Source organism: Peromyscus maniculatus, chromosome 22 (assembly GCF_049852395.1).
Source record: "Peromyscus maniculatus bairdii isolate BWxNUB_F1_BW_parent chromosome 22, HU_Pman_BW_mat_3.1, whole genome shotgun sequence".
Classification (NCBI taxonomy): Eukaryota; Metazoa; Chordata; class Mammalia; order Rodentia; family Cricetidae; genus Peromyscus; species Peromyscus maniculatus.
In genome coordinates this window covers 5,165,260-5,192,924 of record NC_134873.1, presented here as the reverse complement: position 1 = coordinate 5,192,924, position 27,665 = coordinate 5,165,260, and the positions used below count along the sequence as shown (strand labels likewise).

General features: G+C 40.7%; 1 protein-coding gene across 1 annotated transcript in view; it reads left to right on the top strand.

The window, feature by feature from the left end:
* Nucleotides 1-27,665, top strand: part of LOC143270236 (uncharacterized) — a 285,186-nt gene that overhangs the window by 133,616 nt on the left and 123,905 nt on the right. The window contains exons 13-20 of the mRNA XM_076559424.1: nt 3,300-3,386; nt 5,160-5,246; nt 7,020-7,106; nt 8,889-8,975; nt 10,749-10,835; nt 12,618-12,704; nt 14,487-14,573; nt 27,503-27,589. Of these exons, the coding sequence (XP_076415539.1) occupies nt 3,300-3,386; nt 5,160-5,246; nt 7,020-7,106; nt 8,889-8,975; nt 10,749-10,835; nt 12,618-12,704; nt 14,487-14,573; nt 27,503-27,589 (696 nt within the window). The remainder of the gene's footprint in view (nt 1-3,299; nt 3,387-5,159; nt 5,247-7,019; nt 7,107-8,888; nt 8,976-10,748; nt 10,836-12,617; nt 12,705-14,486; nt 14,574-27,502; nt 27,590-27,665) is intronic.

Here is a 27,665-nt window from a genome sequence, read left to right as displayed (position 1 = left end):
TTGCAGATAGTGGTGGCCCAATAAAGGAATGGACTGGAAACACAGTGAGTGGAAGATTGAGAACAGTCCTCACATAATACATGCTTCATGTTTGACCAAGGATGGTTTGCAGATACAAATACACCTTAGAGTGATTTTAAAACATGTCTGTGTTAATACACCTGAATACATTTTAATAGGTCCAGTGATTTCAGTTTCTAGGAATTGCCCAGGTGCCTTTACCTTTGGCATAAGTGCAGGCAGCTTTTATCTTCCTATGGACACTCCTACTTCAGGATCACATGTGAGAGCATCTCCTCTTTTCTATCTTTGCTTCTTATTTACACTAGCAGGAACTTGTGGAAATTTAGCCACTTGTAATCTGTTCATCCAAATTGTTCATTATGAAGAGATTATAGCATGTTTTTTTCTTTGATTCCCTAGGAGTATGTGGAAAAGTCTTCCTTTAGTTACATAATAGGTTTGTATTCCCCAATTAGCCAGCAGTTCTAGAAGCGAAGATTCAATTACCATATAGTAACATTTTAATGTCTGGAATTTTTGTTTTGTGTTTTAAAATAATAGACCCTTACATTCTCTGTGCCACATTTGAACATTTAAAATAGTGGTGGGTTTTAATTAGATATTGATCTATTCATATTAAAGCGACTTTATCACTGTGAGCTGCTGGAGGTAAGGAAACTGGTTTAATTGTATCCTGGAGCCTTAGAGTGAATCATAAGTTGCATATTAATGACTTCTGAATGTGAATCAATGGACAAAAGCTGTTTCATGGGTACTATGATATGGAGAACACACATTAGTGATTAAATCAGTGTTTATTTACAAATGAAAAATAATACACACCTTGGAATCCCCACCAGGATAGAGAAACACTGATGAAAGGAGGTCAATTAAAATTAATAATCATCTCATATAAGATCAGAAATTTTGAAACACTGGGAATTCAGTGTAGTCTCAGCCACAGGGCAAGGTCAAGTTTCTCAGTTCATGATGTTCTCTTATACTTGGCTAGCATAAATACAGGTTAGTACTTGATGACAAAGTAGTAATTTGTAAATAGATGAGCATATTTTGAGATATTTCAGGTTTAAGTAAGAGTTTCTACATTTTATGATTCAATACACTGAACCTTTCAGGAATAAAGTAGTTTTAATTTGTGAGGACACACACACAAAAAAAAGAATTAAATTCAGAAAAAAACAAAGAAAGTGAAACCTCTAAATTTCTATTACAGAAAAGCAAAAAACAACTATTTTACTTTACTAACATCTGTAATTTGAAAAAGATGAAGACTGAAATAAACCTGTCATCACTGGAAAAGGTAATAACTGACAATTACAAAGAAAAATATTTATTAACTGATAATTGCACCTAATATGAAAAGTAACATATTTGCTTGTGAGAGGAATGATGCCGCTGCATCGCCATGTCTGCAGTATTGCAAATAGTGTCAGAGAGAGAAACCAAGATTTTAAAATGTCCTTCACCACCGGGCAGTGGTGGCCCAAGCCTTTAATCCCAGCACTCGGAATGAAGAGCCAGGCAGATCTCTGTGAGTTCGAGGACAGCCTGGACTAGCAAGCGATTTCCAGGAAAGGTCACAAAGCTACACAAAGAAACCCTGTCTCGAAAAAACCAAAACATAAAAACAAACAAACAAACAAACAAATAAATAAAATGTTCTTCACCACCTTGATACCCTCATTTCTGGAAACACACAAGCATTTCACCCTCTAGTTCTCAACCTACCTAAGGGTGTGTCCATCTGATGACCTATCTCATGTTGTGGTGAACCTGCACAGGAAATTTTTTCCCTTGCTATTTGATAACTGTCATTTTTCACGTCTTATGAATTATCATGTCTATATCTATGTTTTCAGAAGGTGTTAGGTGAACCCCGTGAAAGACAGTCTTAGGTTTTCCAAATGGGTCACTAACCACCTGTTGAGAACCACTATTTTCATGGGTATGTGATAGTAAATTAGACTATGGAGACAAAAATCAGAAAGGGATCTCTTTGAATCAGAAAAGAAACCACACACAAATAAAGAGAGTAAACGTTAGAGAATCATGCAGTAGATAATGTCAACAGGAACCTACCAAACACTCTTGTATGACTTCAGTGGATTTATTTTAGGGGTGGAAATGTTTTGAATGCATTCTTTCTGTGCACTCTGTTTGTGGTCTGCCCACTGACATCCAGGGGCGCTTTGGATCCCCTGGCACTGCAGTTCCAGAAGGTTCTCAACCAAGATGTTGGTTCTGTGAATCAAAGCCAGAGCCTCTGCCCCAGCAAAAAGTGGTAAACCCTGCTGAGTCATCTTTCCAGACCCCAGAATCAATATGTTTCTTATGCACCTGTTCATAAGCAAAGACCAATATGTCCTTAGTATAAACGATGAGTCAGCTTTCAGGGTGGTTGCCAAAATTTTATACCCTAGGCCTCATCAGACTGCTGGTATGAAACATTGAAATGCAGAGAACTAATAGGCAGGAAGAACATGAATAGGAGGTGGTCTTGTTGGTACACTCCTCTAATCTGTGCACTCATAATGCAGAGGACACTGGTCTCTTTGAGTTCAAGGATAACCTGTTCTCAATTTATATGGTGAATGGGAAAAGGCAAGAAACTGTTTGCCACAGCTGAAGTGTGTAGGTGCAAGGATAATTTTTAGGAGTTGTTTCTATCCTCTCACCATTTCAATCTCAGGGTTCAATTGGAAGTGTCAGTCATGCTGGCAAGTGCCTTTATGACATTAGCCATTTGGTGGCCTTAATATATATGCTCTGAATGTAAATATATCAGCATTAATACACACTCACACACACTCCACAAAATACAAAAGAAATTGATACAATACACTAGCACACCAATGCCAGCAGATCACTCTGCATGCAGGCATAATGACCCGGGATCCATCCCAGAAAACACAATTACCAGCAAACTGCTTGACTACGAACGATGTGTTGAAAATACACGGTAAAAGATCATTAGACATTTTTCGCATTTTACTTCCAGCAATGAAACTCAGATCCACCTATCACATGCCAGAACAAAAGCGACCTCAAAGAAACTGAGCAAAAGAGAGTGAAACACTTTTCTTCTGTTCTGTTTTGAATTTTGGTATTCATAATTTAAAGGAACCCAGCACAGCCTCTTTTGTGTCAGAAGACGGCTTCATTTGAAAAAAAAAGCAAATAACGGTTTTGGTTCTCACACACACTTCACATACAGACCAAACAAAAAAATTGATTTCCTTAACTGAGAAGGTTCATCCTCTACCTTTCCTTTGCAGAAGAGCGAGGAAGATATTGGCTCTGCAATAAGGTCCTCCAGCTTTGAGACCATCTCTGGGGACCCGGAGCTGTCTCTGCTAGATGAGGTAATAACTGATAGCTGCAAAGAAAAAGAAATATATTTACCTTTAATTCCCACTAATTTGACATGTAATATATTTGTTTGTGTAAGGAACGATGTCTCTGTGTTCCTATGTCTGCAGTATTTCAAAGAGTGTCAGAGAAGAGGAAGCCAGCCTGGCCCATTTCTTCACCTCCTTCATATCCTCCCTTCTGGGAGCCCACAATCTAATCACCCTGTAAGGCACTAGTTCTCAACCTTCCTAAGGGTGTGGCCATCTGATGACCTATCTCATGTTGTGGTGAACCTGCACAGGACATTTTTTCCCTTGCTATTTGATAACTGTCATTTTTCACGTCTTATGAATTATCATGTCTATATCTATGTTTTCAGAAGGTGTTAGGTGAACCCCGTGAAAGACAGTCTTAGGTTTTCCAAATGGGTCACTAACCACCTGTTGAGCACCACTATTTTCATGGGTATGTGATAGTAAATTAGACTATGGAGACAAAAATCAGAAAGGGAGCTCTTTGAATCAGAAAAGAAACCACACACAAATAAAGAGAGTAAACGTAAGAGAATCATGCAGTAGATAATGTCAACAGGAACCTACCAAACACTCTTGTATGACTTCAGTGGATTTATTTTAGGGGTGGAAATGTTTTGAATGCATTCTTTCTGTGCACTCTGTTTGTGGTCTGCCCACTGACATCCAGGGGCGCTTTGGATCCCCTGGCACTGCAGTTCCAGAAGGTTCTCAGCCAAGATGTTGGTTCTGTGAATCAAAGCCAGAGCCTCTGCCCCAGCAAAAAGTGGTAAACCCTGCTGAGTCATCTTTCCAGACCCCAGAATCAATATGTTTCTTATGCACCTGTTCATAAGCAAAGACCAATATGTCCTTTGTATAAACGATGAGTCAGCTTTCAGGGTGGTTGCCAAAATTTTATACCCTAGGCCTCATCAGCCTGCTGGTATGAAACATTGAAATGCAGAGAACTTATAGGCAGGAAGAACATGAATAGGAGGTGGTCTTGTTGGTACACTCCTCTAATCTGTGCACTCATAACGCAGAGGACACTGGTCTCTTTGAGTTCAAGGATAACCTGTTCTCAATTTATTTGGTGAATGGGAAAAGGCAAGAAACTGTTTGCCACAGCAGAAGTGTGCAGGTGCAAGGATAATTTTTAGGAGTTGTTTCTATCCTCTCACCATTTCAATCTCGGGGTTCAATTGGAAGTGTCAGTCATGCTGGCAAGTGCCTTTATGACATTAGCCATTTGGTGGCCTTAATATATATGCTTTGAATGTAAATATATCAGCATTAATACACACTCCACAAAATACAAAAGAAATTGATACAATACACTAGCACACCAATGCCAGCAGATCACTCTGCATGCAGGCATAATGACCCGGGATCCATCCCAGAAAACACAATTACCAACAAATTGCTTGACTACGAACGATGTGTTGAAAATACACGGTAAAAGATCATTAGACATTTTTCGCATTATACTTCCAGCAATGAAACTCAGATCCACCTAACACATGCCAGAACAAAAGCGACCTCAAAGAAACTGAGCAAAAGAGAGTGAAACACTTTTCTTCTGTTCTGTTTTGAATTTTGGTATTCATAATTTAAAGGAACCCAGCACAGCCTCTTTTGTGTCAGAAGACGGCTTCATTTGAAAAAAAAGCAAATAACGGTTTTGGTTCTCACACACATTTCACATACAGACCAAACAAAAGAATTGATTTCCTTAACTGAGAAGGTTCATCCTCTACCTTTCCTTTGCAGAAGAGCGAGGAAGATATTGGCTCTGCAATAAGGTCCTCCAGCTTTGAGACCATCTCGGGGGACCCGGAACTGTCTCCGCTAGATGAGGTAATAACTGATAGCTGCAAAGAAAAAAAAATATATTTACCTTTAATTCCCACTAATTTGACATGTAATATATTTGTTTGTGTAAGGAACGATGTTTCTGTGTTCCTATGTCTGCAGTATTTCAAAGAGTGTCAGAGAAGAGGAAGCCAGCCTGGCCCATTTCTTCACCTCCTTCATATCCTCCCTTCTGGGAGCCCACAATCTAATCACCCTGTAAGGCACTAGTTCTCAACCTTCCTAAGGGTGTGGCCATCTGATGACCTATCTCATGTTGTGGTGAACCTGCACAGGACATTTTTTCCCTTGCTATTTGATAACTGTCATTTTTCACGTCTTATGAATTATCATGTCTATATCTATGTTTTCAGAAGGTGTTAGGTGAACCCCGTGAAAGACAGTCTTAGGTTTTCCAAATGGGTCACTAACCACCTGTTGAGAACCACTATTTTCATGGGTATGTGATAGTAAATTAGACTCTGGAGACAAAAATCAGAAAGGGAGCTCTTTGAATCAGAAAAGAAACCACACACAAATAAAGAGAGTAAACGTTAGAGAATCATGCAGTAGATAATGTCAACAGGAACCTACCAAACACTCTTGTATGACTTCAGTGGATTTATTTTAGGGGTGGAAATGTTTTGAATGCATTCTTTCTGTGCACTCTGTTTGTGGTCTGCCCACTGACATCCAGGGGCGCTTTGGATCCCCTGGCACTGCAGTTCCAGAAGGTTCTCAGCCAAGATGTTGGTTCTGTGAATCAAAGCCAGAGCCTCTGCCCCAGCAAAAAGTGGTAAACCCTGCTGAGTCATCTTTCCAGACCCCAGAATCAATATGTTTCTTATGCACCTGTTCATAAGCAAAGACCAATATGTCCTTTGTATAAACGATGAGTCAGCTTTCAGGGTGGTTGCCAAAATTTTATACCCTAGGCCTCATCAGCCTGCTGGTATGAAACATTGAAATGCAGAGAACTTATAGGCAGGAAGAACATGAATAGGAGGTGGTCTTGTTGGTACACTCCTCTAATCTGTGCACTCATAACACAGAGGACACTGGTCTCTTTGAGTTCAAGGATAACCTGTTCTCAATTTATTTGGTGAATGGGAAAAGGCAAGAAACTGTTTGCCACAGCAGAAGTGTGCAGGTGCAAGGATAATTTTTAGGAGTTGTTTCTATCCTCTCACCATTTCAATCTCAGGGTTCAATTGGAAGTGTCAGTCATGCTGGCAAGTGCCTTTATGACATTAGCCATTTGGTGGCCTTAATATATATGCTTTGAATGTAAATATATCAGCATTAATACACACTCCACAAAATACAAAAGAAATTGATACAATACACTAGCACACCAATGCCAGCAGATCACTCTGCATGCAGGCATAATGACCCGGGATCCATCCCAGAAGACACAATTACCAGCAAATTGCTTGACTACGAACGATGTGTTGAAAATACACGGTAAAAGATCATTAGAAATTTTTCGCATATTACTTCCAGCAATGAAACTCAGATCCACCTATCACATGCCAGAACAAAAGCGACCTCAAAGAAACTGAGCAAAAGAGAGTGAAACACTTTTCTTCTGTTCTGTTTTGAATTTTGGTATTCATAATTTAAAGGAACACAGCACAGCCTCTTTTGTGTCAGAAGACGGCTTCATTTGAAAAAAAAGCAAATAACGGTTTTGGTTCTCACACACACTTCACATACAGACCAAACAAAAGAATTGATTTCCTTAACTGAGAAGGTTCATCCTCTACCTTTCCTTTGCAGAAGAGCGAGGAACATATTGGCTGTGCAATAAGGTCCTCCAGCGTTGAGACCATCTCGGGGGACCCGGAACTGTCTCCGCTAGATGAGGTAATAACTGATAGCTGCAAAGAAAAAAAAATATATTTACCTTTAATTCCCACTAATTTGACATGTAATATATTTGTTTGTGTAAGGAACGATGTTTCTGTGTTCCTATGTCTGCAGTATTTCAAAGAGTGTCAGAGAAGAGGAAGCCAGCCTGGCTCATTTCTTCACCTCCTTCATATCCTCCCTTCTGGGAGCCCACAATCTAATCACCCTGTAAGGCACTAGTTCTCAACCTTCCTAAGGGTGTGGCCATCTGATGACCTATCTCATGTTGTGGTGAACCTGCACAGGACATTTTTTCCCTTGCTATTTGATAACTGTCATTTTTCACGTCTTATGAATTATCATGTCTATATCTATGTTTTCAGAAGGTGTTAGGTGAACCCCGTGAAAGACAGTCTTAGGTTTTCCAAATGGGTCACTAACAGCCTGTTGAGAACCACTATTTTCATGGGTATGTGATAGTAAATTAGACTATGGAGACAAAAATCAGAAAGGGAGCTCTTTGAATCAGAAAAGAAACCACACACAAATAAAGAGAGTATATGTTAGAGAATCATGCAGTAGATAATGTCAACAGGAACCTACCAAACACTCTTGTATGACTTCAGTGGATTTATTTTAGGGGTGGAAATGTTTTGAATGCATTCTTTCTGTGCACTCTGTTTGTGGTCTGCCCACTGACATCCAGGGGCGCTTTGGATCCCCTGGCACTGCAGTTCCAGAAGGTTCTCAGCCAAGATGTTGGTTCTGTGAATCAAAGCCAGAGCCTCTGCCCCAGCAAAAAGTGGTAAACCCTGCTGAGTCATCTTTCCAGACCCCAGAATCAATATGTTTCTCATGCACCTGTTCATAAGCAAAGACCAATATGTCCTTTGTATAAACGATGAGTCTGCTTTCAGGGTGGTTGCCAAAATTTTATACCCTAGGCCTCATCAGCCTGCTGGTATGAAACATTGAAATGCAGAGAACTTATAGGCAGGAAGAACATGAATAGGAGGTGGTCTTGTTGGTACACTCCTCTAATCTGTGCACTCATAATGCAGAGGACACTGGTCTCTTTGAGTTCAAGGATAACCTGTTCTCAATTTATTTGTTGAATGGGAAAAGGCAAGAAACTGTTTGCCACAGCAGAAGTGTGCAGGTGCAAGGATAATTTTTAGGAGTTGTTTCTATCCTCTCACCATTTCAAATCAGGGTTCAATTGGAAGTGTCAGTCATGCTGGCAAGTGCCTTTATGACATTAGCCATTTGGTGGCCTTAATATATATGCTTTGAATGTAAATATATCAGCATTAATACACACTCACACACACTCCACAAAATACAAAAGAAATTGATACAATACACTAGCACACCAATGCCAGCAGATCACTCTGCATGCAGGCATAATGACCCGGGATCCATCCCAGAAAACACAATTACCAGCAAATTGCTTGACTACGAACGATGTGTTGAAAATACACGGTAAAAGATCATTAGACATTTTTCGCATTTTACTTCCAGCAATGAAACTCAGATCCACCTATCACATGCCAGAACAAAAGCGACCTCAAAGAAACTGAGCAAAAGAGAGTGAAACACTTTTCTTCTGTTCTGTTTTGAATTTTGGTATTCATAATTTAAAGGAACCCAGCACAGCCTCTTTTGTGTCAGAAGACGGCTTCATTTGAAAAAAAAGCAAATAACGGTTTTGGTTCTCACACACACTTCACATACAGACCAAACAAAAGAATTGATTTCCTTAACTGAGAAGGTTCATCCTCTACCTTTCCTTTGCAGAAGAGCGAGGAACATATTGGCTGTGCAATAAGGTCGTCCAGCGTTGAGACCATCTCGGAGGACCCGGAACTGTCTCCGCTAGATGAGGTAATAACTGATAGCTGCAAAGAAAAAGAAATATATTTACCTTTAATTCCCACTAATTTGACATGTAATATATTTGTTTGTGTAAGGAACGATGTTTCTGTGTTCCTATGTCTGCAGTATTTCAAAGAGTGTCAGAGAAGAGGAAGCCAGCCTGGCCCATTTCTTCACCTCCTTCATATCCTCCCTTCTGGGAGCCCACAATCTAATCACCCTGTAAGGCACTAGTTCTCAACCTTCCTAAGGGTGTGGCCATCTGATGACCTATCTCATGTTGTGGTGAACCTGCACAGGACATTTTTTCCCTTGCTATTTGATAACTGTCATTTTTCACGTCTTATGAATTATCATGTCTATATCTATGTTTTCAGAAGGTGTTAGGTGAACCCCGTGAAAGACAGTCTTAGGTTTTCCAAATGGGTCACTAACCACCTGTTGAGAACCACTATTTTCATGGGTATGTGATAGTAAATTAGACTCTGGAGACAAAAATCAGAAAGGGAGCTCTTTGAATCAGAAAAGAAACCACACACAAATAAAGAGAGTAAACGTTAGAGAATCATGCAGTAGATAATGTCAACAGGAACCTACCAAACACTCTTGTATGACTTCAGTGGATTTATTTTAGGGGTGGAAATGTTTTGAATGCATTCTTTCTGTGCACTCTGTTTGTGGTCTGCCCACTGACATCCAGGGGCGCTTTGGATCCCCTGGCACTGCAGTTCCAGAAGGTTCTCAGCCAAGATGTTGGTTCTGTGAATCAAAGCCAGAGCCTCTGCCCCAGCAAAAAGTGGTAAACCCTGCTGAGTCATCTTTCCAGACCCCAGAATCAATATGTTTCTTATGCACCTGTTCATAAGCAAAGACCAATATGTCCTTTGTATAAACGATGAGTCAGCTTTCAGGGTGGTTGCCAAAATTTTATACCCTAGGCCTCATCAGCCTGCTGGTATGAAACATTGAAATGCAGAGAACTTATAGGCAGGAAGAACATGAATAGGAGGTGGTCTTGTTGGTACACTCCTCTAATCTGTGCACTCATAACACAGAGGACACTGGTCTCTTTGAGTTCAAGGATAACCTGTTCTCAATTTATTTGGTGAATGGGAAAAGGCAAGAAACTGTTTGCCACAGCAGAAGTGTGCAGGTGCAAGGATAATTTTTAGGAGTTGTTTCTATCCTCTCACCATTTCAATCTCAGGGTTCAATTGGAAGTGTCAGTCATGCTGGCAAGTGCCTTTATGACATTAGCCATTTGGTGGCCTTAATATATATGCTTTGAATGTAAATATATCAGCATTAATACACACTCCACAAAATACAAAAGAAATTGATACAATACACTAGCACACCAATGCCAGCAGATCACTCTGCATGCAGGCATAATGACCCGGGATCCATCCCAGAAGACACAATTACCAGCAAATTGCTTGACTACGAACGATGTGTTGAAAATACACGGTAAAAGATCATTAGAAATTTTTCGCATATTACTTCCAGCAATGAAACTCAGATCCACCTATCACATGCCAGAACAAAAGCGACCTCAAAGAAACTGAGCAAAAGAGAGTGAAACACTTTTCTTCTGTTCTGTTTTGAATTTTGGTATTCATAATTTAAAGGAACACAGCACAGCCTCTTTTGTGTCAGAAGACGGCTTCATTTGAAAAAAAAGCAAATAACGGTTTTGGTTCTCACACACACTTCACATACAGACCAAACAAAAGAATTGATTTCCTTAACTGAGAAGGTTCATCCTCTACCTTTCCTTTGCAGAAGAGCGAGGAACATATTGGCTGTGCAATAAGGTCCTCCAGCGTTGAGACCATCTCGGGGGACCCGGAACTGTCTCCGCTAGATGAGGTAATAACTGATAGCTGCAAAGAAAAAAAAATATATTTACCTTTAATTCCCACTAATTTGACATGTAATATATTTGTTTGTGTAAGGAACGATGTTTCTGTGTTCCTATGTCTGCAGTATTTCAAAGAGTGTCAGAGAAGAGGAAGCCAGCCTGGCCCATTTCTTCACCTCCTTCATATCCTCCCTTCTGGGAGCCCACAATCTAATCACCCTGTAAGGCACTAGTTCTCAACCTTCCTAAGGGTGTGGCCATCTGATGACCTATCTCATGTTGTGGTGAACCTGCACAGGACATTTTTTCCCTTGCTATTTGATAACTGTCATTTTTCACGTCTTATGAATTATCATGTCTATATCTATGTTTTCAGAAGGTGTTAGGTGAACCCCGTGAAAGACAGTCTTAGGTTTTCCAAATGGGTCACTAACAGCCTGTTGAGAACCACTATTTTCATGGGTATGTGATAGTAAATTAGACTATGGAGACAAAAATCAGAAAGGGAGCTCTTTGAATCAGAAAAGAAACCACACACAAATAAAGAGAGTATATGTTAGAGAATCATGCAGTAGATAATGTCAACAGGAACCTACCAAACACTCTTGTATGACTTCAGTGGATTTATTTTAGGGGTGGAAATGTTTTGAATGCATTCTTTCTGTGCACTCTGTTTGTGGTCTGCCCACTGACATCCAGGGGCGCTTTGGATCCCCTGGCACTGCAGTTCCAGAAGGTTCTCAGCCAAGATGTTGGTTCTGTGAATCAAAGCCAGAGCCTCTGCCCCAGCAAAAAGTGGTAAACCCTGCTGAGTCATCTTTCCAGACCCCAGAATCAATATGTTTCTCATGCACCTGTTCATAAGCAAAGACCAATATGTCCTTTGTATAAACGATGAGTCTGCTTTCAGGGTGGTTGCCAAAATTTTATACCCTAGGCCTCATCAGCCTGCTGGTATGAAACATTGAAATGCAGAGAACTTATAGGCAGGAAGAACATGAATAGGAGGTGGTCTTGTTGGTACACTCCTCTAATCTGTGCACTCATAATGCAGAGGACACTGGTCTCTTTGAGTTCAAGGATAACCTGTTCTCAATTTATTTGTTGAATGGGAAAAGGCAAGAAACTGTTTGCCACAGCAGAAGTGTGCAGGTGCAAGGATAATTTTTAGGAGTTGTTTCTATCCTCTCACCATTTCAAATCAGGGTTCAATTGGAAGTGTCAGTCATGCTGGCAAGTGCCTTTATGACATTAGCCATTTGGTGGCCTTAATATATATGCTTTGAATGTAAATATATCAGCATTAATACACACTCACACACACTCCACAAAATACAAAAGAAATTGATACAATACACTAGCACACCAATGCCAGCAGATCACTCTGCATGCAGGCATAATGACCCGGGATCCATCCCAGAAAACACAATTACCAGCAAATTGCTTGACTACGAACGATGTGTTGAAAATACACGGTAAAAGATCATTAGACATTTTTCGCATTTTACTTCCAGCAATGAAACTCAGATCCACCTATCACATGCCAGAACAAAAGCGACCTCAAAGAAACTGAGCAAAAGAGAGTGAAACACTTTTCTTCTGTTCTGTTTTGAATTTTGGTATTCATAATTTAAAGGAACCCAGCACAGCCTCTTTTGTGTCAGAAGACGGCTTCATTTGAAAAAAAAGCAAATAACGGTTTTGGTTCTCACACACACTTCACATACAGACCAAACAAAAGAATTGATTTCCTTAACTGAGAAGGTTCATCCTCTACCTTTCCTTTGCAGAAGAGCGAGGAACATATTGGCTGTGCAATAAGGTCGTCCAGCGTTGAGACCATCTCGGAGGACCCGGAACTGTCTCCGCTAGATGAGGTAATAACTGATAGCTGCAAAGAAAAAGAAATATATTTACCTTTAATTCCCACTAATTTGACATGTAATATATTTGTTTGTGTAAGGAACGATGTTTCTGTGTTCCTATGTCTGCAGTATTTCAAAGAGTGTCAGAGAAGAGGAAGCCAGCCTGGCCCATTTCTTCACCTCCTTCATATCCTCCCTTCTGGGAGCCCACAATCTAATCACCCTGTAAGGCACTAGTTCTCAACCTTCCTAAGGGTGTGGCCATCTGATGACCTATCTCATGTTGTGGTGAACCTGCACAGGACATTTTTTCCCTTGCTATTTGATAACTGTCATTTTTCACGTCTTATGAATTATCATGTCTATATCTATGTTTTCAGAAGGTGTTAGGTGAACCCCGTGAAAGACAGTCTTAGGTTTTCCAAATGGGTCACTAACAGCCTGTTGAGAACCACTATTTTCATGGGTATGTGATAGTAAATTAGACTCTGGAGACAAAAATCAGAAAGGGAGCTCTTTGAATCAGAAAAGAAACCACACACAAATAAAGAGAGTATATGTTAGAGAATCATGCAGTAGATAATGTCAACAGGAACCTACCAAACACTCTTGTATGACTTCAGTGGATTTATTTTAGGGGTGGAAATGTTTTGAATGCATTCTTTCTGTGCACTCTGTTTGTGGACTGCCCACTGACATACAGGGGCGCTTTGGATCCCCTGGCACTGCAGTTCCAGAAGGTTCTCAGCCAAGATGTTGGTTCTGTGAATCAAAGCCAGAGCCTCTGCCCCAGCAAAAAGTGGTAAACCCTGCTGAGTCATCTTTCCAGACCCCAGAATCAATATGTTTCTTATGCACCTGTTCATAAGCAAAGACGAATATGTCCTTTGTATAAACGATGAGTCAGCTTTCAGGGTGGTTGCCAAAATTTTATACCCTAGGCCTCATCAGCCTGCTGGTATGAAACATTGAAATGCAGAGAACTTATAGGCAGGAAGAACATGAATAGGAGGTGGTCTTGTTGGTACACTCCTCTAATCTGTGCACTCATAATGCAGAGGACACTGGTCTCTTTGAGTTCAAGGATAACCTGTTCTCAATTTATTTGTTGAATGGGAAAAGGCAAGAAACTGTTTGCCACAGCAGAAGTGTGCGGGTGCAAGGATAATTTTTAGGAGTTGTTTCTATCCTCTCACCATTTCAAATCAGGGTTCAATTGGAAGTGTCAGTCATGCTGGCAAGTGCCTTTATGACATTAGCCATTTGGTGGCCTTAATATATATGCTTTGAATGTAAATATATCAGCATTAATACACACTCACACACACTCCACAAAATACAAAAGAAATTGATACAATACACTAGCACACCAATGCCAGCAGATCACTCTGCATGCAGGCATAATGACCCGGGATCCATCCCAGAAAACACAATTACCAGCAAACTGCTTGACTACGAACGATGTGTTGAAAATACACGGTAAAAGATCATTAGACATTTTTCGCATTTTACTTCCAGCAATGAAACTCAGATCCACCTATCACATGCCAGAACAAAAGCGACCTCAAAGAAACTGAGCAAAAGAGAGTGAAACACTTTTCTTCTGTTCTGTTTTGAATTTTGGTATTCATAATTTAAAGGAACACAGCACAGCCTCTTTTGTGTCAGAAGACGGCTTCATTTGAAAAAAAAGCAAATAACGGTTTTGGTTCTCACACACACTTCACATACAGACCAAACAAAAGAATTGATTTCCTTAACTGAGAAGGTTCATCCTCTACCTTTCCTTTGCAGAAGAGCGAGGAACATATTGGCTGTGCAATAAGGTCCTCCAGCGTTGAGACCATCTCTGGGGACCCGGAACTGTCTCCGCTAGATGAGGTAATAACTGAGAGCTGCAAAGAAAAAAAAATATATTTACCTTTAATTCCCACTAATTTGACATGTAATATATTTGTTTGTGTAAGGAACGATGTTTCTGTGTTCCTATGTCTGCAGTATTTCAAAGAGTGTCAGAGAAGAGGAAGCCAGCCTGGCCCATTTCTTCACCTCCTTCATATCCTCCCTTCTGGGAGCCCACAATCTAATCACCCTGTAAGGCACTAGTTCTCAACCTTCCTAAGGGTGTGGCCATCTGATGACCTATCTCATGTTGTGGTGAACCTGCACAGGACATTTTTTCCCTTGCTATTTGATAACTGTCATTTTTCACGTCTTATGAATTATCATGTCTATATCTATGTTTTCAGAAGGTGTTAGGTGAACCCCGTGAAAGACAGTCTTAGGTTTTCCAAATGGGTCACTAACAGCCTGTTGAGAACCACTATTTTCATGGGTATGTGATAGTAAATTAGACTATGGAGACAAAAATCAGAAAGGGAGCTCTTTGAATCAGAAAAGAAACCACACACAAATAAAGAGAGTATATGTTAGAGAATCATGCAGTAGATAATGTCAACAGGAACCTACCAAACACTCTTGTATGACTTCAGTGGATTTATTTTAGGGGTGGAAATGTTTTGAATGCATTCTTTCTGTGCACTCTGTTTGTGGTCTGCCCACTGACATCCAGGGGCGCTTTGGATCCCCTGGCACTGCAGTTCCAGAAGGTTCTCAGCCAAGATGTTGGTTCTGTGAATCAAAGCCAGAGCCTCTGCCCCAGCAAAAAGTGGTAAACCCTGCTGAGTCATCTTTCCAGACCCCAGAATCAATATGTTTCTCATGCACCTGTTCATAAGCAAAGACCAATATGTCCTTTGTATAAACGATGAGTCTGCTTTCAGGGTGGTTGCCAAAATTTTATACCCTAGGCCTCATCAGCCTGCTGGTATGAAACATTGAAATGCAGAGAACTTATAGGCAGGAAGAACATGAATAGGAGGTGGTCTTGTTGGTACACTCCTCTAATCTGTGCACTCATAATGCAGAGGACACTGGTCTCTTTGAGTTCAAGGATAACCTGTTCTCAATTTATTTGTTGAATGGGAAAAGGCAAGAAACTGTTTGCCACAGCAGAAGTGTGCAGGTGCAAGGATAATTTTTAGGAGTTGTTTCTATCCTCTCACCATTTCAAATCAGGGTTCAATTGGAAGTGTCAGTCATGCTGGCAAGTGCCTTTATGACATTAGCCATTTGGTGGCCTTAATATATATGCTTTGAATGTAAATATATCAGCATTAATACACACTCCACAAAATACAAAAGAAATTGATACAATACACTAGCACACCAATGCCAGCAGATCACTCTGCATGCAGGCATAATGACCCGGGATCCATCCCAGAAAACACAATTACCAGCAAATTGCTTGGCTACGAACGATGTGTTGAAAATACACGGTAAAAGATCATTAGACATTTTTCGCATTTTACTTCCAGCAATGAAACTCAGATCCACCTATCACATGCCAGAACAAAAGCGACCTCAAAGAAACTGAGCAAAAGAGAGTGAAACACTTTTCTTATGTTCTGTTTTGAATTTTGGTATTCATAATTTAAAGGAACCCAGCACAGCCTCTTTTGTGTCAGAAGACGGCTTCATTTGAAAAAAAAAGCAAATAACGGTTTTGGTTCTCACACACACTTCACATACAGACCAAACAAAAGAATTGATTTCCTTAACTGAGAAGGTTCATCCTCTACCTTTCCTTTGCAGAAGAGCGAGGAAGATATTGGCTCTGCAATAAGGTCCTCCAGCTTTGAGACCATCTCGGGGGACCCGGAGCTGTCTCTGCTAGATGAGGTAATAACTGATAGCTGCAAAGAAAAAGAAATATATTTACCTTTAATTCCCACTAATTTGACATGTAATATATTTGTTTGTGTAAGGAACGATGTCTCTGTGTTCCTATGTCTGCAGTATTTCAAAGAGTGTCAGAGAAGAGGAAGCCAGCCTGGCCCATTTCTTCACCTCCTTCATATCCTCCCTTCTGGGAGCCCACAAACTAATCACCCTGTAAGGCACTAGTTCTCAACCTTCCTAAGGGTGTGGCCATCTGATGACCTATCTCATGTTGTGGTGAACCTGCACAGGACATTTTTTCCCTTGCTATTTGATAACTGTCATTTTTCACGTCTTATGAATTATCATGTCTATATCTATGTTTTCAGAAGGTGTTAGGTGAATCCCATGAAGGACAGTCTTAGGTTTTCCAAATGGGTCACTAACCACCTGTTGAGATCCACTATTTTCATGGGTATGAGATAGTAAATTAGACTATGGAGACAAAAATCAGAAAGGGAGCTCTTTGAATCAGAAAAGAAACCACACACAAATAAAGAGAGTAAACTTTAGAGAATCATGCAGTAGATAATGTCAACAGGAACCTACCAAACACTCTTGTATGACTTCAGTGGATTTATTTTAGGGGTGGAAATGTTTTGAATGCATTCTTTCTGTGCACTATGTTTGTGGTCTGCCCACTGACATCCAGGGGCGCTTTGGATCCCCTGGCACTGGAGTTCCAGAAGGTCCTCAGCCAAGATATTGGTTCTGTGAATCAAAGCCAGAGCCTCTGCCCCAGCAAAAAGTGGTAAACCCTGCTGAGTCATCTTTCCAGACCCCAGAATCAATATGTTTCTTATGCACCTGTTCATAAGCAAAGACCAATATGTCCTTTGTATAAACGATGAGTCAGCTTTCAGGGTGGTTGCCAAAATTTTGTACCCTAGGCCTCATCAGCCTGCTGGTATGAAACATTGAAATGCAGAGAACTTATAGGCAGGAAGAACATGAATAGGAGGTGGTCTTGTTGGTACACTCCTCTAATCTGTGCACTCATAATGCAGAGGACACTGGTCTCTTTGAGTTCAAGGATAACCTGTTCTCAATTTGTTTGTTGAATGGGAAAAGGCAAGAAACTGTTTGCCACAGCAGAAGTGTGCAGGTGCAAGGATAATTTTTAGGAGTTGTTTCTATCCTCTCACCATTTCAATCTCAGGGTTCAATTGGAAGTGTCAGTCATGCTGGCAAGTGCCTTTATGACATTAGCCATTTGGTGGCCTTAATATATATGCTTTGAATGTAAATATATCAGCATTAATACACACTCACACACACTCCACAAAATACAAAAGAAATTGATACAATACACTAGCACACCAATGCCAGCAGATCACTCTGCATGCAGGCATAATGACCCGGGATCCATCCAAGAAAACACAATTACCAGGAAACTGCTTGACTACAAACCATGTGTTGAAAATACTCGGTTAAAGATCATTAGACATGGTTCCCATTTTACTTCCAGCAATGAAACTCAGATCCACCTATCACATGCCAGACCTCAGGCGACCTCAAATAAACTGAGCAAAAGAGAGTGAAACACTTTTCTCCTGTTCTGTTTTGAATTTTGGTATTCATAATTTAAAGAACCCAGCACAGCCTCTTTTGTGTCAGAAGACGGCTTCATTTGAAAACGAAGCAAATAACGGTTTTGGGTCTCACACACACTTCACATACAGACCAAACAAAAGAATTGATTTCCTTAACTGAGAAGGTTCATCCTCTACCTTTCCTTTGCAGAAGAGCGAGGAACATATTGGCTCTGCAATAAGGTCCTCCAGCTTTGAGACCATCTCTGGGGACCCGGAGGTGTCTCTGCTAGATGAGGTAATAACTGATAGCTGCAAAGAAAAAGAAATATATTTACCTTTAATTCTCACTAATTTGACATGTAATATATTTGTTTGTGTAAGGAACGATGTCTCTGTGTTCCTATGTCTGCAGTATTTCAAAGAGTGTCAGAGAAGAGGAAGCCAGCCTGGCCCATTTCTTCACCTCCTTCATATCCTCCCTTCTGGGAGCCCACAATCTAATCACCCTGTAAGGCACTAGTTCTCAACCTTCCTAAGGGTGTGGCCATCTGATGACCTATCTCATGTTGTGGTGAACCTGCACAGGAAATTTTTTCCCTTGCTATTTGATAACTGTCATTTTTCACGTCTTATGAATTATCATGTCTATATCTATGTTTTCAGAAGGTGTTAGGTGAACCCCGTGAAAGACAGTCTTAGGTTTTCCAAATGGGTCACTAACAGCCTGTTGAGAACCACTATTTTCATGGGTATGTGATAGTAAATTAGACTATGGAGACAAAAATCAGAAAGGGAGCTCTTTGAATCAGAAAAGAAACCACACACAAATAAAGAGAGTATATGTTAGAGAATCATGCAGTAGATAATGTCAACAGGAACCTACCAAACACTCTTGTATGACTTCAGTGGATTTATTTTAGGGGTGGAAATGTTTTGAATGCATTCTTTCTGTGCACTCTGTTTGTGGTCTGCCCACTGACATCCAGGGGCGCTTTGGATCCCCTGGCACTGCAGTTCCAGAAGGTTCTCAGCCAAGATGTTGGTTCTGTGAATCAAAGCCAGAGCCTCTGCCCCAGCAAAAAGTGGTAAACCCTGCTGAGTCATCTTTCCAGACCCCAGAATCAATATGTTTCTCATGCACCTGTTCATAAGCAAAGACCAATATGTCCTTTGTATAAACGATGAGTCTGCTTTCAGGGTGGTTGCCAAAATTTTATACCCTAGGCCTCATCAGCCTGCTGGTATGAAACATTGAAATGCAGAGAACTTATAGGCAGGAAGAACATGAATAGGAGGTGGTCTTGTTGGTACACTCCTCTAATCTGTGCACTCATAATGCAGAGGACACTGGTCTCTTTGAGTTCAAGGATAACCTGTTCTCAATTTATTTGTTGAATGGGAAAAGGCAAGAAACTGTTTGCCACAGCAGAAGTGTGCAGGTGCAAGGATAATTTTTAGGAGTTGTTTCTATCCTCTCACCCTTTCAAATCAGGGTTCAATTGGAAGTGTCAGTCATGCTGGCAAGTGCCTTTATGACATTAGCCATTTGGTGGCCTTAATATATATGCTTTGAATGTAAATATATCAGCATTAATACACACTCCACAAAATACAAAAGAAATTGATACAATACACTAGCACACCAATGCCAGCAGATCACTCTGCATGCAGGCATAATGACCCGGGATCCATCCCAGAAAACACAATTACCAGCAAATTGCTTGGCTACGAACGATGTGTTGAAAATACACGGTAAAAGATCATTAGACATTTTTCGCATTTTACTTCCAGCAATGAAACTCAGATCCACCTATCACATGCCAGAACAAAAGCGACCTCAAAGAAACTGAGCAAAAGAGAGTGAAACACTTTTCTTATGTTCTGTTTTGAATTTTGGTATTCATAATTTAAAGGAACCCAGCACAGCCTCTTTTGTGTCAGAAGACGGCTTCATTTGAAAAAAAAAGCAAATAACGGTTTTGGTTCTCACACACACTTCACATACAGACCAAACAAAAGAATTGATTTCCTTAACTGAGAAGGTTCATCCTCTACCTTTCCTTTGCAGAAGAGCGAGGAAGATATTGGCTCTGCAATAAGGTCCTCCAGCTTTGAGACCATCTCGGGGGACCCGGAGCTGTCTCTGCTAGATGAGGTAATAACTGATAGCTGCAAAGAAAAAGAAATATATTTACCTTTAATTCCCACTAATTTGACATGTAATATATTTGTTTGTGTAAGGAACGATGTCTCTGTGTTCCTATGTCTGCAGTATTTCAAAGAGTGTCAGAGAAGAGGAAGCCAGCCTGGCCCATTTCTTCACCTCCTTCATATCCTCCCTTCTGGGAGCCCACAAACTAATCACCCTGTAAGGCACTAGTTCTCAACCTTCCTAAGGGTGTGGCCATCTGATGACCTATCTCATGTTGTGGTGAACCTGCACAGGACATTTTTTCCCTTGCTATTTGATAACTGTCATTTTTCACGTCTTATGAATTATCATGTCTATATCTATGTTTTCAGAAGGTGTTAGGTGAATCCCATGAAGGACAGTCTTAGGTTTTCCAAATGGGTCACTAACCACCTGTTGAGATCCACTATTTTCATGGGTATGAGATAGTAAATTAGACTATGGAGACAAAAATCAGAAAGGGAGCTCTTTGAATCAGAAAAGAAACCACACACAAATAAAGAGAGTAAACTTTAGAGAATCATGCAGTAGATAATGTCAACAGGAACCTACCAAACACTCTTGTATGACTTCAGTGGATTTATTTTAGGGGTGGAAATGTTTTGAATGCATTCTTTCTGTGCACTATGTTTGTGGTCTGCCCACTGACATCCAGGGGCGCTTTGGATCCCCTGGCACTGGAGTTCCAGAAGGTCCTCAGCCAAGATATTGGTTCTGTGAATCAAAGCCAGAGCCTCTGCCCCAGCAAAAAGTGGTAAACCCTGCTGAGTCATCTTTCCAGACCCCAGAATCAATATGTTTCTTATGCACCTGTTCATAAGCAAAGACCAATATGTCCTTTGTATAAACGATGAGTCAGCTTTCAGGGTGGTTGCCAAAATTTTATACCCTAGGCCTCATCAGCCTGCTGGTATGAAACATTGAAATGCAGAGAACTTATAGGCAGGAAGAACATGAATAGGAGGTGGTCTTGTTGGTACACTCCTCTAATCTGTGCACTCATAATGCAGAGGACACTGGTCTCTTTGAGTTCAAGGATAACCTGTTCTCAATTTGTTTGTTGAATGGGAAAAGGCAAGAAACTGTTTGCCACAGCAGAAGTGTGCAGGTGCAAGGATAATTTTTAGGAGTTGTTTCTATCCTCTCACCATTTCAATCTCAGGGTTCAATTGGAAGTGTCAGTCATGCTGGCAAGTGCCTTTATGACATTAGCCATTTGGTGGCCTTAATATATATGCTTTGAATGTAAATATATCAGCATTAATACACACTCACACACACTCCACAAAATACAAAAGAAATTGATACAATACACTAGCACACCAATGCCAGCAGATCACTCTGCATGCAGGCATAATGACCCGGGATCCATCCAAGAAAACACAATTACCAGGAAACTGCTTGACTACAAACCATGTGTTGAAAATACTCGGTTAAAGATCATTAGACATGGTTCCCATTTTACTTCCAGCAATGAAACTCAGATCCACCTATCACATGCCAGACCTCAGGCGACCTCAAATAAACTGAGCAAAAGAGAGTGAAACACTTTTCTCCTGTTCTGTTTTGAATTTTGGTATTCATAATTTAAAGAACCCAGCACAGCCTCTTTTGTGTCAGAAGACGGCTTCATTTGAAAACGAAGCAAATAACGGTTTTGGGTCTCACACACACTTCACATACAGACCAAACAAAAGAATTGATTTCCTTAACTGAGAAGGTTCATCCTCTACCTTTCCTTTGCAGAAGAGCGAGGAACATATTGGCTCTGCAATAAGGTCCTCCAGCTTTGAGACCATCTCTGGGGACCCGGAGGTGTCTCTGCTAGATGAGGTAATAACTGATAGCTGCAAAGAAAAAGAAATATATTTACCTTTAATTCTCACTAATTTGACATGTAATATATTTGTTTGTGTAAGGAACGATGTCTCTGTGTTCCTATGTCTGCAGTATTTCAAAGAGTGTCAGAGAAGAGGAAGCCAGCCTGGCCCATTTCTTCACCTCCTTCATATCCTCCCTTCTGGGAGCCCACAATATAATCACCCGGTAAGGCACTAGTTCTCAACCTTCCTAAGGGTGTGGCCATCTGATGACCTATCTCATGTTGTGGTGAACCTGCACAGGAAATTTTTTCCCTTGCTATTTGATAACTGTCATTTTTCACGTCTTATGAATTATCATGTCTATATCTATGTTTTCAGAAGGTGTTAGGTGAACCCCGTGAAAGACAGTCTTAGGTTTTCCAAATGGGTCACTAACAGCCTGTTGAGAACCACTATTTTCATGGGTATGTGATAGTAAATTAGACTATGGAGACAAAAATCAGAAAGGGAGCTCTTTGAATCAGAAAAGAAACCACACACAAATAAAGAGAGTATATGTTAGAGAATCATGCAGTAGATAATGTCAACAGGAACCTACCAAACACTCTTGTATGACTTCAGTGGATTTATTTTAGGGGTGGAAATGTTTTGAATGCATTCTTTCTGTGCACTCTGTTTGTGGTCTGCCCACTGACATCCAGGGGCGCTTTGGATCCCCTGGCACTGCAGTTCCAGAAGGTTCTCAGGCAAGATGTTGGTTCTGTGAATCAAAGCCAGAGCCTCTGCCCCAGCAAAAAGTGGTAAACCCTGCTGAGTCATCTTTCCAGACCCCAGAATCAATATGTTTCTCATGCACCTGTTCATAAGCAAAGACCAATATGTCCTTTGTATAAACGATGAGTCTACTTTCGGGTGGTTGCCAAAATTTTATACCCTAGGCCTCATCAGCCTGCTGGTATGAAACATTGAAATGCAGAGAACTTATAGGCAGGAAGAACATGAATAGGAGGTGGTCTTGTTGGTACACTCCTCTAATCTGTGCACTCATAATGCAGAGGACACTGGTCTCTTTGAGTTCAAGGATAACCTGTTCTCAATTTATTTGTTGAATGGGAAAAGGCAAGAAACTGTTTGCCACAGCAGAAGTGTGCAGGTGCAAGGATAATTTTTAGGAGTTGTTTCTATCCTCTCACCATTTCAAATCAGGGTTCAATTGGAAGTGTCAGTCATGCTGGCAAGTGCCTTTATGACATTAGCCATTTGGTGGCCTTAATATATATGCTTTGAATGTAAATATATCAGCATTAATACACACTCCACAAAATACAAAAGAAATTGATACAATACACTAGCACACCAATGCCAGCAGATCACTCTGCATGCAGGCATAATGACCCGGGATCCATCCCAGAAAACACAATTACCAGCAAATTGCTTGACTACGAACGATGTGTTGAAAATACACGGTTAAAGATCATTAGACATGGTTCCCATTTTACTTCCAGCAATGAAACTCAGATCCACCTATCACATGCCAGAACTCCGGCGACCTCAAAGAAACTGAGCAAAAGAGAGTGAAACACTTTTCTTCTGTTCTGTTTTGAATTTTGGTATTCATAATTTAAAGGAACCCAGCACAGCCTCTTTTGTGTCAGAAGACGGCTTCATTTGAAAACGAAGCAAATAACGGTTTTGGGTCTCACACACACTTCACATACAGACCAAACAAAAGAATTGATTTCCTTAACTGAGAAGGTTCATCCTCTACCTTTCCTTTGCAGAAGAGCGAGGAACATATTGGCTCTGCAATAAGGTCCTCCAGCTTTGAGACCATCTCTGGGGACCGGGAGCTGTCTCTGCTAGATGAGGTAATAACTGATAGCTGCAAAGAAAAAGAAATATATTTACCTTTAATCCCCACTAATTTGACATGTAATATATTTGTTTGTGTAAGGAACGATGTCTCTGTGTTCCTATGTCTGCAGTATTTCAAAGAGTGTCAGAGAAGAGGAAGCCAGCCTGGCCCATTTCTTCACCTCCTTCATATCCTCCCTTCTGGGAGCCCACAATCTATTCACCCTGTAAGGCACTAGTTCTCAACCTTCGTAAGGGTGTGGCCATCTGATGACCTATCTCATGTTGTGGTGAACCTGCACAGGAAATTATTTCCCTTGCTATTTGATAACTGTCATTTTTCACGTCTTATGAATTATCATGTCTATATCTATGTTTTCAGAAGGTGTTAGGTGAACCCCGTGAAAGACAGTCTTAGGTTTTCCAAATGGGTCACTAACCACCTGTTGAGAACCACTATTTTCATGGGTATGTGATAGTAAATTAGACTATGGAGACAAAAATCAGAAAGGGAGCTCTTTGAATCAGAAAAGAAACCACACACAAATAAAGAGAGTATATGTTAGAGAATCATGCAGTAGATAATGTCAACAGAAACCTACCAAACACTCTTGTATGACTTCAGTGGATTTATTTTAGGGGTGGAAATGTTTTGAATGCATTCTTTCTGTGCACTCTGTTTGTGGTCTGCCCACTGACATCCAGGGGCGCTTTGGATCCCCTGGCACTGCAGTTCCAGAAGGTTCTCAGCCAAGATGTTGGTTCTGTGAATCAAAGCCAGAGCCTCTGCCCCAGCAAAAAGTGGTAAACCCTGCTGAGTCATCTTTCCAGACCCCAGAATCAATATGTTTCTTATGCACCTGTTCATAAGCAAAGACCAATATGTCCTTTGTATAAACGATGAGTCAGCTTTCAGGGTGGTTGCCAAAATTTTATACCCTAGGCCTCATCAGCCTGCTGGTATGAAACATTGAAATGCAGAGAACTTATAGGCAGGAAGAACATGAATAGGAGGTGGTCTTGTTGGTACACTCCTCTAATCTGTGCACTCATAACGCAGAGGACACTGGTCTCTTTGAGTTCAAGGATTACCTGTTCTCAATTTATTTGGTGAATGGGAAAAGGCAAGAAACTGTTTGCCACAGCAGAAGTGTGCAGGTGCAAGGATAATTTTTAGGAGTTGTTTCTATCCTCTCACCATTTCAATCTCAGGGTTCAATTGGAAGTGTCAGTCATGCTGGCAAGTGCCTTTATGACATTAGCCATTTGGTGGCCTTAATATATATGCTTTGAATGTAAATATATCAGCATTAATACACACTCCACAAAATACAAAAGAAATTGATACAATACACTAGCACACCAATGCCAGCAGATCACTCTGCATGCAGGCATAATGACCCGGGATCCATCCCAGAAAACAAAATTACCAGCAAATTGCTTGACTACGAACGATGTGTTGAAAATACACGGTAAAAGATCATTAGACATTTTTCGCATTTTACTTCCAGCAATGAAACTCAGATCCACCTATCACATGCCAGAACTCCGGCGACCTCAAAGAAACTGAGCAAAAGAGAGTGAAACACTTTTCTTCTGTTCTGTTTTGAATTTTGGTATTCATAATTTAAAGGAACCCAGCACAGCCTCTTTTGTGTCAGAAGACGGCTTCATTTGAAAACGAAGCAAATAACGGTTTTGGGTCTCACACACACTTCACATACAGACCAAACAAAAGAATTGATTTCCTCTACCTTTCCTTTGCAGAAGAGCGAGGAACATATTGGCTCTGCAATAAGGTCCTCCAGCTTTGAGACCATCTCTGGGGACCCGGAGCTGTCTCCGCTAGTTGAGGTAATAACTGATAGCTGCAAAGAAAAAGAAATATATTTACCTTTAATCCCCACTAATTTGACATGTAATATATTTGTTTGTGTAAGGAACGATGTCTCTGTGTTCCTATGTCTGCAGTATTTCAAAGAGTGTCAGAGAAGAGGAAGCCAGCCTGGCCCATTTCTTCACCTCCTTCATATCCTCCCTTCTGGGAGCCCACAATCTAATCACCCTGTAAGGCACTAGTTCTCAACCTTCCTAAGGGTGTGGCCATCTGATGACCTATCTCATGTTGTGGTGAACCTGCACAGGAAATTATTTCCCTTGCTATTTGATAACTGTCATTTTTCACGTCTTATGAATTATCATGTCTATATCTATGTTTTCAGAAGGTGTTAGGTGAACCCCGTGAAAGACAGTCTTAGGTTTTCCAAATGGGTCACTAACCACCTGTTGAGAACCACTATTTTCATGGGTATGTGATAGTAAATTAGACTATGGAGACAAAAATCAGAAAGGGAGCTCTTTGAATCAGAAAAGAAACCACACACAAATAAAGAGAGTATATGTTAGAGAATCATGCAGTAGATAATGTCAACAGGAACCTACCAAACACTCTTGTATGACTTCAGTGGATTTATTTTAGGGGTGGAAATGTTTTGAATGCATTCTTTCTGTGCACTCTGTTTGTGGTCTGCCCACTGACATCCAGGGGCGCTTTGGATCCCCTGGCACTGCAGTTCCAGAAGGTTCTCAGCCAAGATGTTGGTTCTGTGAATCAAAGCCAGAGCCTCTGCCCCAGCAAAAAGTGGTAAACCCTGCTGAGTCATCTTTCCAGACCCCAGAATCAATATGTTTCTTATGAACCTGTTCATAAGCAAAGACCAATATGTCCTTTGTATAAACGATGAGTCAGCTTTCAGGGTGGTTGCCAAAATTTTATACCCTAGGCCTCATCAGCCTGCTGGTATGAAACATTGAAATGCAGAGAACTTATAGGCAGGAAGAACATGAATAGGAGGTGGTCTTGTTGGTACACTGCTCTAATCTGTGCACTCATAATGCAGAGGACACTGGTCTCTTTGAGTTCAAGGATTACCTGTTCTCAATTTATTTGGTGAATGGGAAAAGGCAAGAAACTGTTTGCCACAGCAGAAGTGTGCAGGTGCAAGGATAATTTTTAGGAGTTGTTTCTATCCTCTCACCATTTCAATCTCAGGGTTCAATTGGAAGTGTCAGTCATGCTGGCAAGTGCCTTTATGACATTAGCCATTTGGTGGCCTTAATATATATGCTTTGAATGTAAATATATCAGCATTAATACACACTCCACAAAATACAAAAGAAATTGATACAATACACTAGCACACCAATGCCAGCAGATCACTCTGCATGCAGGCATAATGACCCGGGATCCATCCCAGAAAACACAATTACCAGCAAACTGCTTGACTACGAACCATGTGTTGAAAATACTCGGTTAAAGATCATTAGACATTTTTCGCATTTTACTTCCAGCAATGAAACTCAGATCCACCTATCACATGCCAGAACTCCGGCGACCTCAAAGAAACTGAGCAAAAGAGAGTGAAACACTTTTCCCCTGTTCTGTTTTGAATTTTGGTATATATAATTAAAAGGAACCCAGCACAGCCTCTTTTGTGTCAGAAGACGGCTTCATTTGAAAACGAAGCAAATAACGGTTTTGGGTCTCACACACACTTCACATACAGACCAAACAAAAGAATTGATTTCCTTAACTGAGAAGGTTCATCCTCTACCTTTCCTTTGCAGAAGAGCGAGGATCATATTGGCTGTGCAATAAGGTCCTCCAGCGTTGAGACCATCTCGGGGGACCCGGAACTGTCTCCGCTAGATGAGGTAATAACTGATAGCTGCAAAGAAAAAGAAATATATTTACCTTTAATTCCCACTAATTTGACATGTAATATATTTG